The sequence below is a fragment of the Branchiostoma belcheri genome, unplaced genomic scaffold (assembly GCF_001625305.1).
Source record: "Branchiostoma belcheri isolate BF01 breed outbred unplaced genomic scaffold, Haploidv18h27 scaffold22, whole genome shotgun sequence".
NCBI classification, from domain to species: Eukaryota; Metazoa; Chordata; class Leptocardii; order Amphioxiformes; family Branchiostomatidae; genus Branchiostoma; species Branchiostoma belcheri.
In genome coordinates this window covers 882640-902003 of record NW_017803713.1, presented here as the reverse complement: position 1 = coordinate 902003, position 19364 = coordinate 882640, and the positions used below count along the sequence as shown (strand labels likewise).

At 40.2% G+C, this 19364-nt stretch overlaps 2 protein-coding genes across 2 annotated transcripts; one reads left to right on the top strand and one right to left on the bottom strand.

Moving 5' to 3' along the window:
• Window positions 1–1126: 1126 nt before the first annotated feature.
• Window positions 1127–3907, top strand: LOC109470116 (protein FAM111A-like). Its single transcript, XM_019768898.1, has 4 exons — window positions 1127–1230; window positions 1838–2030; window positions 2416–2487; window positions 2879–3907. Exons 1-4 carry the CDS (start codon window positions 1147–1149, stop codon window positions 3889–3891), a joined length of 1362 nt encoding a protein of 453 aa, XP_019624457.1. The 5' UTR covers window positions 1127–1146; the 3' UTR covers window positions 3892–3907.
• A 3702-nt stretch (window positions 3908–7609) lies between these two features.
• On the bottom strand, window positions 7610–17408 carry LOC109470307 (transmembrane protein 53-A-like). The gene is made up of 8 exons (XM_019769223.1): window positions 17114–17408; window positions 11628–11906; window positions 11015–11097; window positions 10739–10819; window positions 9852–9969; window positions 8919–9012; window positions 8457–8515; window positions 7610–7828 (listed from the first exon to the last, which is right to left on the bottom strand). The coding sequence occupies exons 1-8, from the start codon at window positions 17159–17161 to the stop codon at window positions 7655–7657; spliced, it is 936 nt and encodes a 311-aa protein (XP_019624782.1). The 5' UTR covers window positions 17162–17408; the 3' UTR covers window positions 7610–7654.
• Between the last annotated feature and the right edge of the window lie 1956 nt (window positions 17409–19364).

Here is a 19364-nt window from a genome sequence, read left to right as displayed (position 1 = left end):
CTGGCCGGAACTTCCCTGGTATACTAATCTTTATTTCGGCCAACTTGTACTATTTTCCAGCGATCCGCGGTGTCTGGTAGAGGCTAGTAGCAAGGTCTCTATTTGCTGAAGAAAGATCGAGGTGTTGGGGACCCCAGTGCACACCGGAATGGTTCCGCCCGGCAAGGTTATGGTTCAAAGGTCAACTTTGGTACAAAGAAAATTGGCTACTTCCTGGTTGTAGTTACTAAGACCTGGCTTCAGAACACAATTTTTCTGGAGTATCCAAGGACTAGGTACTGATATTCTTTCACTAAAATACTATTGTTGTTTTTGAAAGACTGCCCGAATGTCCGCAAAGAAACATTCACGTCTGGCAGGTGAGTTTCACTTCCGCGGCATGGTGACGATTAATGTGTGTCATTTTGTTGTAGATTGCTCTTTATACAATAGCGAGCGAAATATTCTTTTTAACTGTATTCAAAATAAGTTTCCTAGTTTTAAATATTTGAATACTTTAGACAAATTTATATATCTTATGAAATTAGACAAGCCGTGTTTTGTAAGTTCTATATGTTCATTCATCTACAATTGTTTTAAGAAGCGAGAAGTCGATCCTGTAAACAATAGTATTATTTAGGTTTTGTCTTCATGACCTGTACTTAGCTCGAAAGAGCATAAATGTGCAATAAAGGTCTTTCATTCATTCATTCATTAATAATTGTAGCGCATATCCATTCCATTTTTGTGTGTCACTTGTATCTCGACAGTACCTCAACCTTTTTTACGATCTCTTGTTTATTTACATACGATATTACATGTGGCTATATGGGTATACGAATGTACCGGATTGTTGATTATGCTCACACAAATGTCGTTCGTAAGTTCATTCTCTATGATGAACATTAAAAATAATAAGGATTATTAATGATATACGTTTAACGATATAGTGGTTGTGTCCAGCAAGGCACCACAATACATGCTTATACTTTCTTAAAAAAAAAACAATTGGTATGCCATTTGCAGTGTTGTTCTAATTTTTATTATTCATTGCAGGGAAATCATCACAGTATGCTTTTAGCTGTAGATTGTATGTCGACGATCATTCTATATCTGAACACTCTACGTTTTCAGTAAAAGAGCTGAAGGTTGTTATCCTATAACAACATGGAACATCAGCAGATTCTGTGGACCAACATTGGGGAGATATCCCACAGACTGCCTGTCATCGGACCAATACTCGATCATCTGGTAAGTGTTAGATGAAATTTTGAAATCTTAGTTAATATGCACTACGGTAGATACCATATTTTCTCATTTGTACAATTGTTATGCAATAAAGTTGTTATGCAATATTATTATTATTAGTAGTAGTAGTAGTAGTAGTAATAGTACTAGTAGTAGAAGTTGTAGTAGTAGCAGTAGTAGTAGTAGTAGCAGTAGTAGTATTATATGCACCTGCGGATATGAGACATAGTATTAAACATTGAGACGCTACATTTTAACGCTACGTGCTAGAAGTCCATGCAATGCAGAAATACTACTAGTATGTTCTTTTTTATCATCTACTGTTAGTCGCCGTTTCTTCTCTCTTTTTGAAGCAGATGGAAACAAAACTTCATGTTATGACCACTATACGTTCATTCCTTCAGGCATCAAATATTTGAAAGTATCTTGCTTTGACATATTCTTACATATCTTATCTAATTGCAAAGTCATAAGTCGCGCTTGGCGTACATATCTATATAGCGTACAAGACAGTAAAAAAATGAGTTCTGTTTTCAACATGTAAATGATTACAGAATTCCAATGTTTTATATAGAAGTATTTAATGCCTAGCTCATTTTTGACCCCACAGATCAGCCAAGGCGCCATCACAGCTGATGAGTACCAGCAGGTCCGCTATGTCTCCCAGGTTCCCAGTCAGAAGGCCAGGAAACTTGTGGAGATCCTAGCGAGCAAAGGGCGACGTGAGTTCGACGTCTTCGCGGAGTCCTTAAAGACGACCAACCCCGACCTTCTCAAGACTATCATGGCAGCTCCTGTTCAAGGTAAAGCTATGGTTATACATCACAACCAAAGGATATGCACACATGTATGATCAAATGTGTACATTATAAAGTTCAAGTGGAAGCACTAGAAACAGAAATTATTTTGGAATCGTTTTTTTGTCTTTTTTAAAATCGTAATGATGACGTGATAACATCGGATGATGGATCTTGTGGTCTATTGTATACATTTGAGCCAAAAAAATTATTTCAAGATCTTTCAAAGGACTTGTAAATATCACTAATTTTTTTGCACAATAATTTATGTCACATTTACAACTGATAAATATTGGTAATTATACGTATCGTTTTTTATCAATAATAAATTATCTGAATGTTAAATGCGACATGAACTGTTACCTTTCATTTTTTATCGCTTATCTTACAGCAGACGTCACCACACGTACTTCCACAGAAGCAGCTTCACAAAGGTATCATTTCGTCTTTGACACTATAATGTAATCCCCATATCATTGGCAATATGCAACATTTGTATAGTTAGTTAATATTAATTTTATGCCGATGATATCACATTTGAAATAAAATGCCGAAAAGAAAAAGACAGATAGTGAATCAATGACTGAATGAATATTAACTAGATGAATAAATAAAACTGTATTTGCCTATCTTGCGCTTCATGTGCCCAGCGTGTGGGTTTATACTGTAAGACAGCAAAAAGAAGGTCACAGAAATGAAATAATAAGTAAGACGACGACAACGGTACAATTAGAATAATCTAGAAATATTGAACAAAATGCTATTCATGAATTTGTGTGTACCATAAGGTAGATGTTTGAAGTAGATAAAATCTCTATGGAAATGCTTGCCTGAATATTTTACCTCCAGGATAGCCCTTCCACAGACAGCGACAGTAGCAGCTCCCCCAGGCGCCTCATGTCAACCACTGCAAGCCATCGGCGCAGGCCCAGCCGCTGGAACCGAACCCGACATCGTCGAGCTACGAGAGGTCCAGAAGCTCGCTACCAGGCTTCTCGGGATCCAGTTCATGGAGGCAGAAAATGAAGCCGAAGAGGCCGCGAGGCTAGGCAGGGTACGATACTACGAGAGGCAACTGAAAGTGGACCGCTTCGAGAACTTTGCCAATAACACAGACTATAGCATTAAGTATGCAAATCTTGATGTTATCATGGAAAGAGGGAGGTCTGTTTGCAAGATAGAATGGCCGGGTGGAAACGCCACTGGGTTTCTGATAGGAAGAAGGTACGTTCTGACCAACAACCATGTTTTCGAGCTGATGGACGCTGCAACAAAAAGAAACATTTCTGCAAACAAAAAGTCCGAGAACTACAGAGTTACTTTCTTCCTATCAGACACCCAGACAAACATGGTTTTTAATATCGTCCCCAGAAAGCCTATCTCCTCGGATAAGGCGTTAGATTACGCTATACTTGAGATAGACACGGGGAAATATGGTGCTAATGATCTAGAGCACCTCCGCCCGCTAGGTGAATTTATCTCGGAAGATCTCGCGAGAGGTAGCGTGATCGTTCTGATTGGTCACCCATGTGGCCTTGAGAAGAAGGTTGAATTCTGTGCCGTTGAGGGGGTAGACAACAGCAGCACGATTTGTGTGAATTTTGGTAACCCCTTTGTGCAGCCTCAGACGATGACGTACCACGTCTCGACGTTTTTTCACGGTTCGTCGGGTTCTCCCGGGTTTGACAAGGACGGTTATCTCGTGTTGATGCACTGCCGGGGATTCTATCCCTACCAGAGCGCGCAGAGTGCCATCGAGCAAGGCGTCCTGCTCTCCAGCGTCAAGGCGCACGCAAAACTAGTCCTTCCTACAGACAAATTCCTGGAAATTTTTCCAGAGATGGAACCAGGTTTCTCTTTTAAATGATTGATGAGGAACAACCAAGAGCTTACTAGTAGCGTTTCCGCAAATAGTTTAACCCTACCTAGACCGGGGGGGGGCTAAAAGTGCCCGCGGCAACTTTGATGTCACCTAGCGTCTGAACGGCTAGCCGTAGAACGACAAAACTTGGTGACTTTTCCTAAAATATTGTTGGCAACAATTCTCTATCATTGGAATAAGATAATAATTTTTTGTGTTGCCATGGCAACGGGTTTCTGACAGGCATTTTTTGCTAAATTTAGTACTTTTTGTTTCAACAATAGAATTTTATGGGTTTTATGTCAAGTTACTCATGGTTTCTAATATTAATAACATCCCATATAATTTTATGTAAATTTTATCATTAAATATGCCTAATTTATGCTAATTTGATGACGTCATTGGCCAAAATCCAAGATGGCGGACCATATCATTAGAACAGGTATATACGGGTTATTTTCATTAAAATTTCATCAATACTTCCATTTTTTTTTACAAAAAAGGTTTGAATGAAGGTGTTTAGTATGTTTACAATGTATTTTAGGCTTTATCATGAAAAAAAACTATTTTTGAAAATTCAAGATTGATGATCCAAGATGGCGGATATCTTAAATATGCATGACGTCATTTTATGACGTCACCGGTGTTGCTATGGGCAACATAAGACTTAGTACACACTAATATTCTGTCATAAACACTTTTGGTAAAGTTATGTTGTATACCAGGGAGGTTTTCAGGGAAAAACCTATTTAGACGGTTTTGGCCAATAAAATCACATTAATGACGTCATAATGACGTCATATTACGTCATAACGACATAAAAATTGTAGATATGATAAATTTTCACTAGTACACCATTCTCTGAAAATTTGGTGGTCATACGACATACCGTTCGCGAGTTCTTAGGGGGGGGTCAAAAGAGCCCCCCCGGTCCCCCCATGTCATAAAAAGCCCGGTCTAGGTAGGGTTAATTCATTCAGCAGGACCAAGGAGGTTAAGGCACTGTTCTATCCAGAACCGTGCTTAATCTAGAACCAGCTCAAGCACGGTTCTGGATAGCCAACGCGCATCCAGAACCTAACAAGGGCAAATCTAGTACGCTCTTGGATACGCAGAGAGTATCCAGAACCGTGCCGCAAGGATCCTAACCCTAACCCATTCAGGCATTATACTAGATAGGCACGGTTCTATGTTATACAATAAACACCTCTTTGGTAGCTCATATGTGAAAATGGATAACTCTTCTTAGACCAAATCAGTCACCCCTGTACACGCTTAGTCTTAATCACAACGTGTACTTGCGCACACAAACACATAGAGTTTTAAAAGCATCATGTTTTATTGAAGATGATATGAAAATCTACCTCAAAGATACACTTTCTTATTCTCTGATAGATATTATGATGATACATGTATAACTTAACTTTTGACACTTGTGGCAGTGCTTACTGTTTGATATTTTAAGGATATAAGACTAGTGGCAACACAATCTGGATTGAATGAAATTACCTCGTCCTCAGCTTCTAAATTAACATTAATGGTGACAATGTTAATGACGATGTACTTTCAATGTAGAACCCTAGTACTCTCCAAGCAGATCCTTTGTTGCCTGCAAGGACATTGTCAAATTGGCAATACGGTATTCATTTGCCAGGCAGTTACCATTTGCCACCCAACGGCTGGGGTACAAATATACCAGTACAAAAAAAGGCCCGATAAAAGGCCATGAAAATATGTCAAAAAATAGTTTTAACATTTAAAAATGAAAAGGTCTAGGTTTTAAGCATGTTCTGGAAAATAAAATGCCTGGACATAGCTTCCCGTTATATATACTAGGTACTGCCAAAGTACATTGTAAGTAGATGAATATCTTGTATAGCTTTAATATCGACGTAGACTGTTGTATAATCATGCTAACGTGTGTACAGTACATTTATTTTCGTCCATAGAAGAAATATAAGACCAATCAATGGTGTTTTGCACCAGACACATTTTGGAATGATAAACCATTAGTGGTATAGAACATAACATTTCTCTATTACGTTTTGTAATAAATGTACATAACAAATCCAATTGCACGTAATCATAAAAATGTAAAAACAACAGATGTAGATATCTGTGAAACACATTTACAGAAAGGGTAGGTGGGAGATAGAATAGATCCTCATATTTTACATTCTATCGCAGATTATAGTTTATCGATGCACTGCAGACACTTCGAATGGGCCGGAGAAATGTAAGGACACCAATATTGCTTTATTGAAATGTTGAAATACGGTGTTTGTTGGCATGGCACTATTTTCTTTGAAAAAAAAGGAAAATATTTCCTTAAATTAAAAAGTCTCCGTTATGCTTCTTATTCAAAAAGTAGAAATTGGTCGAAAGTGGTGAAAAATTTGTCCAAAACGCTAACTGAATATGGCAAGCTTGATCCCCAATTAATATTTTGTGCCCGACTTGGCCTATTGTTTATTGCATTGTATGCAATAAACCGGGTCATTTGCGTGAGCAAAAAACTAAACAATTTATACCAACATGTACCGACAATCTACACAAAGTATATCCATTATCAATTAAATTATTATTGTATACTTTTCTTTCCCGCAAACGGCCTCGAAGATGGAAATTGTGACCTTGTAGAGAAGCAGCCTTGTACGGGCCGGTGAAGCTCGTTTCCATGTCGTGAGCGGACGTTGCCAACGGTCGATGCCCGAGCGTATCATGGTATTTTCAGGTGCAAAAACGAATAAAACATGTAAAAAGTAAATTTCAATTGCAAAACATGATGAAAAAAAAGGCGTATTATAACTGACAAAAGCACAAGCTCGAACTGGGGTAAAACTTAACCCTAAAATCTTAATACTTTATACCACGAAATTTCTTAAACACCACAGGATGGAGCCTTCTAATAGTAATAATACGATATTTCAAGTTTTGGTTCAAAATGTTACATAATGTACCATTAAAATGGTACATTATGTAACATTTTGCACCAAAATTCGAAATATCTTAATTAAATAATCTTCGTTTGATTGTGATTTTCTTAAGCTTTTCATCATATTTGTACAGTTATCTCACATTTTTACATTTAAAATACGCTTCTTGATTTGCACTCAGTCGTGTGGTACCACCACCAGTAGAATGTAAACAAACATGGCTGACAGCTGTGTTTCCAACTTTTAAACACATTCCTAAGTGTAATATTTTGGCACCTCCACTTCCCAAATGACACTTATTGTAAAGATATGACCAAAAGGTTCTTCTGTATCGTCCTCATGTTTCATAATGAAGCTTTAAAGGCATCCAATGCTTTTAGGACAGCAAAACTTGGAATATTCTGAATAAGGCAATCTTTATGATATTGACACATACTACTTCGTATTAGCACAACTAAATCTGTATTTCATACTTTGGGCATTTAAAACTGCAGAGCTAGAAACATGCCCCAAGAAGAGTCCTTTATTCTATGGGTGGTACTCTACAAATCAGCCCAGGGCCCTTCCAGTGCTTCCAGTAACCATTTTCCGTCAGAATTTTGGGAATTTTTGCTTCATGAGGGTCAATATAGTACGTAGATTGGGCCAGTGTGGTTCTAACTCAGTAGGTAAATAAATGACTAAAATATTGGCTTTGAAAAGTCAGGTTTTCAATCCCCAAAAACTGCACTGGATGCCTTTAAATCGTGCAGTTCATCGATATTTGACGTCTATACCGTTTCAAAATGGAAACGACCATATATGAGACGGAAATTAGCACCGGCGACTCCGCTCTATTGCCGCGCGGTGAAGGCTGTAAGTTTGCCGTTGTCCCGCAAGGTGGCGTCCTCCTTCCCGGCGAAGGGCGGCAGGTGGCTGAGGAAGCTGTCCATGATCTCCACGTACTCGATGGGATGTTTGTACATGTGCTGCACGTGGGGAGAGTCGTCCCAGCATTTATAGTACACCTGGGTGGATACACGACAGGGAATGGATCTTAAGCTATCAGCAAGGTTAAGTCTAGTGTATGTCCATGTCAAACATAAAAAAATATGGCCTCGCGAACACTGACGACCCCTCCCCCCATCATGGTTAGGAATTGGCCAGGAGCATGCTAGGTCGGTTGTGGTTGGCTGGTATTCTGCGAGGTCGGCTATTGTTCGACTATAGCTACGCAAAAATGGTTAAAACATTCGGTTGTGGACTAGAGGTTCGGCTATAGTTGGCTGGTGGTCGGGAGTTCGTCTGCAGTGGTTGGGTCGGGCGTCAAATTTGACTCAAACTCAACTCAAATTTGATTCTATTTGTATAGAAAAGTGCGCATGGCCTAAATCTGGGCAAGATCGATACCCCAAATAAATTGAAATTGAATAGAATCCGGCTAACCTTGGTTGGTTGATGGTTAAAACAAGGTTCAGAATGTGTGACACGGGCATTGCGTGTGACGACGTATTGCTTGATGGCAATCATGATAAGCAGCATGAGTTGGCACACAGGTACATGAGTCAATTGTTAATGTACACAATGCCAAGTCTAACAGTTATGTTTACATCGACCTACACCACGATATGTCACAGGTTTTATATTAGTACTCACCGGAGGACCTCCTTTTTTGACATATGTTCTCGCTGCCCGTTCAATTGAGGCCACTGTACCTGAGGAAATTTACAGATGACAGAACGGTTGGTGTTCGATACTACCGTGTCATGCTCAGGAAAATTTACATTTGATCCAAACTCGCAAAAAAAACACCGCTTAGATAATTATCATGAAAATCACACAAGTGTACATCACAACTAACACTAACATGCTTGTATTTCCTAATTACCATCCCAAAATTCAAAATGACTAACCAAAACGTACAGATGCAAATTGAAATAATAAAAGTATAAATATTTGAAGGACATGCAGCTAGTTTCTCATTGGTCGAACCGCTAATTGCCATGCTATCATTGGTTGCACTGCTAATTGTTATGGACAGTCATGAGTCGTCTACTATCCAGCGACAGAGCTACATGAAGTGAACCTTCAGTCTGTGGTAAACAGGTGTGTACTTACCGACGGGGTCAACCTTGGAGTAGAGAAACAACGCAGGCGATCTGACAGGGTTGTGGTGGAAGATCTCAGATGCTCGGATGTAGTTGCTAGTTACCTGGAGGGATCAAAAATAAGTTTGTCATTACAAACCTACACTTGCATGATGAACACAACATTGACAAACTAACCCCGAGTGCCTTTATTTACACTCGAAAGTGATCTTTTCGGCCTATAGGGCTACATTTCATAAAGGTCGATCGAGGTAATTTCTCTGTGATGAAACTATAGTCACACAGGCAACAACCTCTAATCTTCAATCATTATTCAATCTATGCAGCATACTCGACTACTTTTATTAGAAAAAATGCATGTACGCATATACATTGTACTTCTGAATTGCATTTGGCCAAATGTGTGGACCGCCTGATAGAGGGTCCATTTCAAAATCACCAATCGAACGTATTTTTTACCTGAAATCTACCCACAACATTGAATTGGGTTCGGTTACCTTTTATAAAAATTGCGAGACGACTGTACATGTAACGCCGGCTTTTAAGCTATTTGTCGATTTGTATTTATAAAAAAAATTCGATATTTGGACCAAACGGAGAAAATTGTTACCTTATCAAGCAAGTTTAAACTGTAATTTCCAACACAGGATATTGGACTTCACCAAATTTGACAATACAGCTCCAGTCTCCGTAAAGTCGACAAGGAATAAATAGACATTGACGGGGGGCGTCATAGAATTTCTGCAATCTATGATCCACTGCTCACCGAGTCACGTGTGTTATCTGCATAAAGTGACGTCACAACGCTGTGAATTGCTCATTTCTTGACTAAGACTGGAGCTGCACAGTCGACAATTAGGGTAAGTCCAATTTCTTTTGGGAATTGCAGTTTAAACTTATGACTTCTACGTATACCAGCACAGATGAATTTTCAAGTTGTTACCGGTTTGTACATGACTGCCATGTAGGTCTTGATTAGTGTTCGCAAGGTGGCGCGAATCAGAGGACTCTTGAACATAGCTGCAGGCAACCCGTCAGGAATCCCACCGAAGTCTACGGGACTGGAAAACAGAAATTATCATATAGCAAAAATTTAGTCTAACAAAAAAGGTAATGCTTATAAGAGGAAGATGAATTGTCGAAGAGTGAACTCATAATAGGGAACACGGCCATACACATACGTACGTACACTGGATGCACGTCAATCTAGAATCAATCTAGCAACAGAACTCAATGATAAAGTTTGGATACTTGACACAAATTCAGGACCGTTCCCCCATATTGCCCCCAAACACCATCCGATAACGTTTGGCTGACGTTTGGGAGCAGATTGACCAGATTTATGTCACGTCTACTATTATATGCTAATCGAAACGATTAAACTTTAGTCAAATTTGACCTGCGAACACACCCCAAACACCACTGGTTTATTCCCAAATGGTTGGCTGGTGTTTCGCCGACTTACTGACAAACACTTGCCAAATATGTCCGAACCTCCTGACCAACCAACTCCCGTATGTTTTAAACATAATATTGCATTTTGAAACAGCTGGCTGCCACAGCCGAATAGTAGCCGACCTCGCCGAACACCAGCCGACTTTGCGCCGACCCACTTCTAACCATGATTGGGGAGCTTTCGGCTAATATTCGGGAGGCCAAATTCTTGAATATTTATGTGACATGGGCTTCAAAGAAGTTATTCTTTTATATATTTGTCGAATCAAAAGGTTAGTTTATTTGAATCATGCTTTCCTACAAAAACAGATATCTCTCTTGTTATCATTACCATCAGTGCACCAAACGTGACATAAGAAGCTATGTACAACTCACCTGTCAAAAATTTGGCCCATGATGCGATCCTTCATACTTCCCTCCTCTGGCGAGTTTTCCAAAGATTTCAGTAACGTCTCACTGTGGAGAAAATAGTCAATGTTTAAGTCATCAGACCGACTCCCTCAGACTCCCTCAGAATAGTTACTTCTAATTGTAGATGAAACGTACACCTTTAACACAAAATAGGCAATACAACAATTTCATGACCAAAGGGAAATGTACGTTTGCACTAAAACAACAATTTTGTATGTTTGAATGGATGTAATGACCAACCTGTACAAGTAACCTCCCACAGAGAAGGCGTGAACTAACAATGGTCTTCGGGCGTTCTCTGGCTGGTGAACAAAATCAGCAACCTGTAGCAATGGGTGAAATAAGTAAGCCTAGTCTCTAATTTAATTCATGTAACGTTTATAGGAAAAATGTATAAGGGTAAAATGGTAACATTTGAAAGCAAATGTCTAACCAAACTAATAACTTCTCTCTTTATTCTTACTTAAACAAGAATCGAAAAATATTCAACCATGTGGTGACCAGGTCCTCACTTACTTGCTACATCATTTAATCCAACACCAATTTGCACCATGCCATTATACTTTGTAAATAACTTTTTTGTATTTATGTATTAAAAACGTATTCAACGGTAGCTTTTTTTAATAATTCATTCGTATATAACACAATAAACCACCCTGGTTGCTACGCTCACTCGATCGTTTATTCAGTGGTTTACACACCTGGCCAGGGATTAACCCACCATATATACGGAGGATATGGCGTTAACCCTCTATTATAGTATGCTGAATTTATCACTACAATTTTGTCTGATACGTTATTGTGTTTCAATATGTTTACAAAAAGATCCGCAGATATTTGGAAAATTCCAAACCTTGCTGGCGATGACTTGTGCTCCAGTTTTCGGCAGCATAAGTTGCAGCGGCTGGATATTGATGGTCATGACGTCACAGCCGCGAGCAAGGTAAATGTTCTCAAACTTCTGCATGTGTTTTCTCTGCGGTAGCATCCAAGCGAAGATGAGCACCAGGGGTTTTGTCGACGTGTAGTCATTTTCTGTTGCGTTCTGTCGCGTTCGCAGTTCCAGGTTGCCGTTGACCCGTATGACTCTAGTTTCTGATGAACAGAACCGCACCAGTGACGGTAGGGGCACCTGTGATGTTTGAACAAATGATCTCAAGTTAGTTACTTAGGCCTCAGCAAGTAATTGTTATGGATGACATCAGCACAAGCATTGATTTTCGCCTGATTTTGGAAGAAAAAGAAAACAAAAAATTTTGTTGACAGTGGTCAACATGCCGAAAATGGGAAAAGATTTCTGTTGCCATGCCGGGATGTAGATGATAGATCAATGGGAGGAGAGGAGACAATACAAGGCTTTGATTTATTGTTTTTATTGTTTTGTCTTTTATTTTGATGCAGTGATGTATTTAATTCCTTTTAATTTTATATGTGATTTTACATATTTGTACAATTATTAAAAACTTTTATTTTTTAGTGACAATGGATAATAGTTGTAAAAGTTGAGTTAATAGCAATACATGTATCATTTCTTGTTTAACAAGGTCTATTATGTCAAAATTTGAAAATGTAGGAATCTTGTTTTTTTGCCCGCCTTGTTTTGTTTTCGCCCTATCGCATTATATTTGGAGTCTATGGAGGATGTCATCCATAAAATTTACTTCTTGTGGCCTTAGTTATGTTTACCGAAGGAAAACATGTACATGTTTTGCTCTGTTTCCTCTTCTTTTTCCCCGAACCAATTAAGTCAATGACCTTAATCAGACGTCATGTTGCACGGGCTACATCATGTTGCAATTTTATAGCAGGAGGGATTTAGACTCCTGGCAGCATATGTATGAATGTGTTTGAGTATATGAATTAACAGAGGAGACCATAATTTATGTAGAGGTAGACTTTGCTTTGTAAATGTTACCTTTCCAGTTTTGGTTTAGATTTGTAAACTATTTCCGTTGAATATTGTTTATTTAATCTCCCATCTGGAATCATATATAAATCAAATTACATCCAGATATAGCATTTTATTAATCCCGCTAGCACAATTCACCGAATATCTCTTGGCCCTGCTATTGCTGCAAGGCCTTGTAAAAATGCTGCGTTTCCTATTTAAGTTCTAAATAAATTAGGGATGGTAGGTAGGGATCTTTTTTTTTTTTCTTTTTTTTTTTTGAGAGACTTCTCTAGTGGTCCAACGTATACAATGTAGTTTAACAAAGTAAAACTTGCATGAGTACACTTTCACTTTCAATGTCAATGTTGGAAAACCGATTGTACAATGTTTCATCAATCAGTTGTCAATCGTGCAGCTAGAAAAGGTCAATCAGTTGAAAAATTGATGTCCCTCGTCCCACAAAAAAGGCTAGGGTCTGCCGTTTTTTGTAGGGTCGGTCGGGAAACAGGAAACAACATTTTTTCCTAGGCCTAAGTAGTTTTAGCAAACGTTGATATGGCACCTAATAATCAATTATCATCAATCATTTTGCTGTCCAATGATATCCAAGGTTAACTTTGAGTTGAATATCAGAGTGTGCCGTCAAGTTCACTGCACCACAAAAACCCTTTGAATTTCAAGTAGACCACCAAGCGGGCTTCTTAATCTGTACCATGTTGTTACCAGGGTGCGTGTATTGTGCTGTACAATCAGCCCATCTGTTGAGTAAGGCGCTTTTCTAAGAAGGGGGAGGAGCAGATCAGCCGCTATTTGTATCATTACACAATGCTAGATTAAGTGTGTATGACAGGGCTTCAAAAGCGACTGGAAAGAGTAGAATTTGTCTAAATAGACAGATAACATGCCAGGGGAGTTGGTCCGCTAAACGAGGCCAGTTAGTTAGCCTCCACCAGGCCTTTATACGGGAATGTTTATCGTAGAATTCGGCAAAAAAGAGTAAAATTGGCCAAGGGGGTCCGGCCGCGGGGAGGTAGTTTCTTTCCCTCCGAACTGCGCGGCCAGTCAAACCCGTAGTACAAGGCGGCCAAATTTTCCCCCGGCAAATATTCTCCTATATGTAGCCAGCGTAGTTAGTATGCTAGAGACTACCAGTTAGCCGCTCCAGAGAAGACTAACTCTACTTGAATGTTATCTGTCTATTTAGGCCAATGTCTTCTCTTTCTAGCCGCTTCTAAAGCCTTGTACTAGAGTTGTAGAGGCTATGCATGTGAAAACTAGTGTAGTCTCTATTCTGGCATTATTCCTATATACAGCAATGGTGACCTGACATTCGAATTCTGAAGCTAGCTAGGTCCCAAGCAGCATTACTCCGCCTGAGGCTGTCACCATGGAAACCTCACAGGGGCACGGCCAGATATGTCATTACCATGGCAACAGTCACATGGCAACGGAGGATTCCCAATGACGTCTTCACATCATCTCCAAGCAGATGTAAGGATCATGCTCAGTTTCAGTGTTTTATTTTGGTAGTATAAGAGAATTGTACCAATGCATGGAACACTGAGGCTGAGTAGTAATTTTCTCCCTAGCTGTCCATTGAACTGTGGAATAACGCTACATATAGCAATGCCCTACTGAACTCTGTCTGACCCCTTTTAGGTCAATCAAAAACCATTCTACCCTAGTTTTCAAATAATTACACAAACCTATACCCTTTTCTTTTTTGTATACACTATGTTCAATAGCCGAGGCCATAAATTGTAAAACGTACAATTGTCGTACAATAAAGTTCTTATTTATGTTTTTTTTTTTGTATCTTGTGGCTCTGTATCTTGGCCAAGTATCCCACTTTTCAAATGCCAGCCGGGCACTTCATCATTACTAACGGACATGCACGGACTATAGTAGTCTATGTGCCACCTTTTTCATTTTGGCATGTTTGTGTTTAGATATTCTACTTTGAAAATTAAGAATTTTACATGACTTCAATGATGTAATCTATGTCTTTTTTATATTTTGTGTGACCCCCACTTGATATCTCATAACCTTATTTAAAAACGGCCTCTAGGCCGATTTTAGCTTCTCATGAATAAGTGAAATTCAAACAGGCAAACAAAGAAACGTATACATAGTCAAGTAGCTTGTATATCACCATGCAGCGTGGGGAGATCGTATTTTTTCCAAATGACGTCGTCCCTTTTGTGAGGGAAACGGGGTTGTCACAAAACAAAACCAATTGTACATTATTGTAATCAGGTGAATAAAAGACTACACCCCCCCCACTGAAGCCTCGCTATGCACATGTTAGATAGAAATGCATTATAGAATGAATGAATGAATGAATGAATGAATGAATGAATGAATGAATGAATGAATGAATGAATGAATGAATGAATGAATGAATGAATGAATGAATGAATGAATGAATGAACGAATACATGAATGAATACATGAATGAATACATAAATAAATGAATACATGAATGAATGAAAGAATACATGAATAAATACATGAATGAATGATCTTCATTGCTCGACAGTTGAACAGGGTACAATGTATGGCAACAATGACAATATGATCATTTCAATAATTAATACTAGTCTATTCCTAGTAACTATGCCTGCATAAATATGAACGTAAATAACGTATTGACATGATAGTCATTAACATGTTTTATCTTTTCTAAAGCGCTACATACATCAGGGGTGCCAGGGTATACAGTGCAAGTTTACGGATATAGTACAACCGTATTTAGCATACAGTGCAAGGTTACGAATACAGTACAATCGTATTAGTATACAGTGCAATTTTACTAGTAAAATTGCACTGTATACTAATACGATTGCACTGTATTCCGTAAAATTGCACTGTATACTACTGATAACATATTGTACTGTATCCCATTAAATTGCACCAAAATATACTAGTAAAATTGCACTGTATTCCTAAATTGCACTGTATACCCTGACACCCCTGTACATATTGGCCTACGTACATAGATATGGAGTCTGTGCATAACATAAGTAGATTGAAAATGTTTATGCTGCTGTCCCTTTGTGATGTAACCTGTATAAAGATCTATAAATACTATAATCCTGTGGAAGATAGGCCGGGGATTTGGCGGGGCCCCTCTACGGTTCAAACGGTGCCAGGCAGTGACGTCAGGCGCACCGGTAGCCTCCTGTGCAGGCCCCGCGGCGGTGGGGAAGAGTTTTTAACGCGTCATTTTAATATAGTCGGCCATCCTATTCCTACATAGCCGCCGAGAGAAGGTTCCACTCCGCCCACGGCTATGTAGGATGGCCGGCTATATAAAATGACGCGTTAAAAACTCTTCCCCACCACCGCGGGGCCTGCACAGGAGGCTACACACCAGCTGGTGCCGACATGGCGTGACTCACCGCGGTAACACACCATTTCATGCTCCGCGGGCAGAGAATAATGAGGGACAAACAGTCGCGAGCCGCGCCACATACGTAACATGTAACATGCGTGGCGTATTAGCGGGTGAACCCGCCATGTTGTGTTATCCAGTCTTCGACAGGCCTTCCTACAGGGGTATACCAATTGTATATGGATAGTAGGATTCGGACAGAAATGGAAGAATAATTGGCCAGGCCAAGAGTCAATCCCGCTCGAATTATTCCCCTTTTCTCGCTAAATTTTAGTGTATTTGAACAGTAGCCTGGTAGAGATTAGTTTTCAGGCATATTTCGACCCTTTAGCGGTTAACGTATGTACATGTAGATGGGGAGGGGGTGGGGGGTGGGGCTTCATTGTTAGTTATGTTTTCCTTTTTAAAAGGAATAACATTGCATAATGCAGAAACTATAATAAATGCTACTACCTACAGAACTCAGCCTGCACGTCAAGCAGTGGTGACAGCCTTCTGGATTTTATTTATTTTCCTGAATTTTAAAGGAGGGACTGATCTGGAATCGCCCATTGTTTCTTTCTCCCTTGACCCAGTCAGTGGTTGAATATGCAAAGAGAGTCCACAGAAAACAGCCTTGCTACTGGCATGATTAGTCTACAGCATATACACAAGGCATTATAAGCGTACAGTCAGAAATAACGACCACATCATGGCGGCCCAAAATCGGTATCATTTCATCATATACGTACATACGTTTTAGTGAACGTTATGTTATACATGTATGACGCAACATCGAACGTTCTGTGGTCACACACAGGTGAAATGCGGGTAACACATGGGCTGACCTACATATGTATTAAACCCGTCTAGCGGGCTAATATATCTCCAGGAAGACGGAGGAAATTAGCCTCCTGTGCAGGCTTCTAGCGAAGTTGCTTTTGTTTCTACGAGCAGCTAGAGGTGCCCTTCGAAGGGAGGGCTTTGTTCGAGGTTAGAGCTGAGAGAAATATGGTTCTATCGCTCGCACTATAGCTCTACATCGCTGCAAATTCTGCTAGTAAGGGTAACGTACCTTGTTGAGTGCTTGGCGGGTGAGAGGGAGGGCGCGCCCGAGCAGCATCTTGCGTAGGTGCGGTAACGTGGAGACACTGTGAGACCGGCTCTTCGGAGACACTCTCTCAGTCTCAGGCGATGATACGTTTCTGTAATCCCGTGGGAGGATTTTAGCGCTGCGCCTTTCTCCTCTCCTCACACGTGTGTTGCTTAGGGGTAAATATGGGGATTTGTGTGCTTAAAGTGACCCGCCGGGCAGTACTAAGTACCACGGGGACTGTCACAACAACATTCACAGCAAACTACAGCTGATTTGTCTGGACCATACCACTTAGAAACTGAAGGGGTGTGCCTCATGATCTTTATTGAGAAGTGAAAGATTTCTGTACTGAGCTTAGGTCGCTTTTCATTGATATCATAAAGGGAGAGGTAATGGTAAAAATATATATATGTAAGACTAAAAAGGCCGACATTTACTCTGGAGCAAATGCAGCAGATGGCTTCACCACATCCCCCGTAACAAAAATGAATCTATACCCTTCCCGCACAAATGGACTGTTCCTAAATCATCCCTGTCCAAGTGTTCCAATAGTCATGGTCTTTGCCCCCATGCTGCAATGGAATCGTCCAATGCCTTTGCTGTTGAAACATGTGGATTGACAGGATCCATGCCACCCTGTATCTGCTTGAAGGCCAAGCCACTGTGTATAGCTGCTCGAAGACTAACTACCCATGCCACCATGTATCTGCTTGGAGATTGCAAATGTCATGAAGTCATTTGGTCCCCAAAGTTGAATCCATTCAACGAGGTGGTAGGGGTAGAAGGGGAAACACAAGGAAAAAGAATGTTTTTCAATAGCAATTTCCAATCTACTTTGTATAAGTATTTTACATCGCGTGACACATTTTAACGTCATATTGTATCTGTATCTGTATAACGGGTATAACCGCCTTTCGGCGTAACACACGTGCTTCGCAGGCACGCAGCACGGCGGCAGCTGCCTATATTACACCGATCGACTTGTTACACCTAACCCTTGAACTTCTAACTCTAGACACACGATGTTTTCTTATCGTCCTTTCATTCTGACACAACTAGCAAACCCCAAATTTGATGTATAAAACCAGGTAACAGAATACTTGTTGATTTTAAACCTCCTCGTGTAACATAAGCCTCTATAGTCTATCTACCTGCCTTCAAAAGTGACTGGGAAGTGTAGAAATTGGCCAAACAGGAGTGGAAAATTGTACTCCTTTAGCGGACCAACCTTTAATGCATGTTATCTGTCTATTTGGACAACTTCTACTCTTTGCTATCACCTATGAAGCCTGGTAGAGGCTAGCTAGGTAACCTCCTTGTTTGGACGGAAAGTACCTGTGACGTCACCCTGACCTTTTGACCCAGATGCCACGTGACACGGGTCAGCAGGTAGAACGGGGATTCCCATGGGGGCTTGTTTACCAGGTTTTCCGACACCACCGAACGATAAATGAAATACGACAGCTCAAAAGGAACGTAACAAAATACGGTGCCTGCAGCTTTTCGGTGAGGAAAAGTACCTCCTAAAGCCTGGGAAACTAAACCTATTTTAGCTGCCGAGCCTCTTTCGTCCTCTCCGCGATTTGATACCCACGGTAAAGTTAGCCCCTCCCCCAAACACAAACAAACACACGCACACGCACCCACACACACACATACACACACACACACACACACACACACACACACACACACACACACACACACACACACACACACACACATATACACATTCCAATAGACTTGGCTTGAATGTAAAGTTGAAATGTTGAACGTACGTACATGTGTGAACTTTGAATGCCGTTACAAGACCCACGTACCGTACAAGACTACTTCCGGGATAGAAATAAAGTACGGCAGTTACAGTATTACGGAGTGGCTCAGACTTGCAATCGGAGATGAGTTGGACGCACACACCTGTGTGGGTTTGAATAGACAGAATGAGGAAGGCAAAGCATACAAACAATTTCGAGACTCTTTAATATAAACAATGTACATAAGCCTTATGTATTGTCGTAAAGGAGGGAAAATCTACTGTTACTGTCAAGCCCCTGTCGATGTCACACTTATCCGAACATGGTGTCCCGCACTGGCTGCCGAACTCCCCGGACTACCATACCGGGTTGGACAAAGGTCGAATGTGGTTGGCTCGTGTTTGGTTATGTCAGCTATTGTTCGAGTGCGCCAGCTGAATGATTCAAAATGTTTATAACATTCAGGAGTTAGATGG

Bases quoted from the DNA above. Each gene is read 5' to 3' on its own strand.
- LOC109470307 (XM_019769223.1), bottom strand. From the start codon at position 17,161: ATGCTGCTCGGGCGCGCCCTCCCTCTCACCCGCCAAGCACTCAACAAG. The intron at 9,970-10,738 runs GTGAGTTGTACA...TCTGTTTTCCAG, and splicing joins ATGGGCCAAATTTTTGACAG to TCCCGTAGACTTCGGTGGGA. The intron at 7,829-8,456 runs GTGAGTACTAAT...GTATCCACCCAG, and splicing joins TCAAAAAAGGAGGTCCTCCG to GTGTACTATAAATGCTGGGA.
- LOC109470116 (XM_019768898.1), top strand. From the start codon at position 1,147: ATGGAACATCAGCAGATTCTGTGGACCAACATTGGGGAGATATCCCAC. The intron at 1,231-1,837 runs GTAAGTGTTAGA...TTGACCCCACAG, and splicing joins GACCAATACTCGATCATCTG to ATCAGCCAAGGCGCCATCAC. The intron at 2,031-2,415 runs GTAAAGCTATGG...CTTATCTTACAG, and splicing joins CATGGCAGCTCCTGTTCAAG to CAGACGTCACCACACGTACT.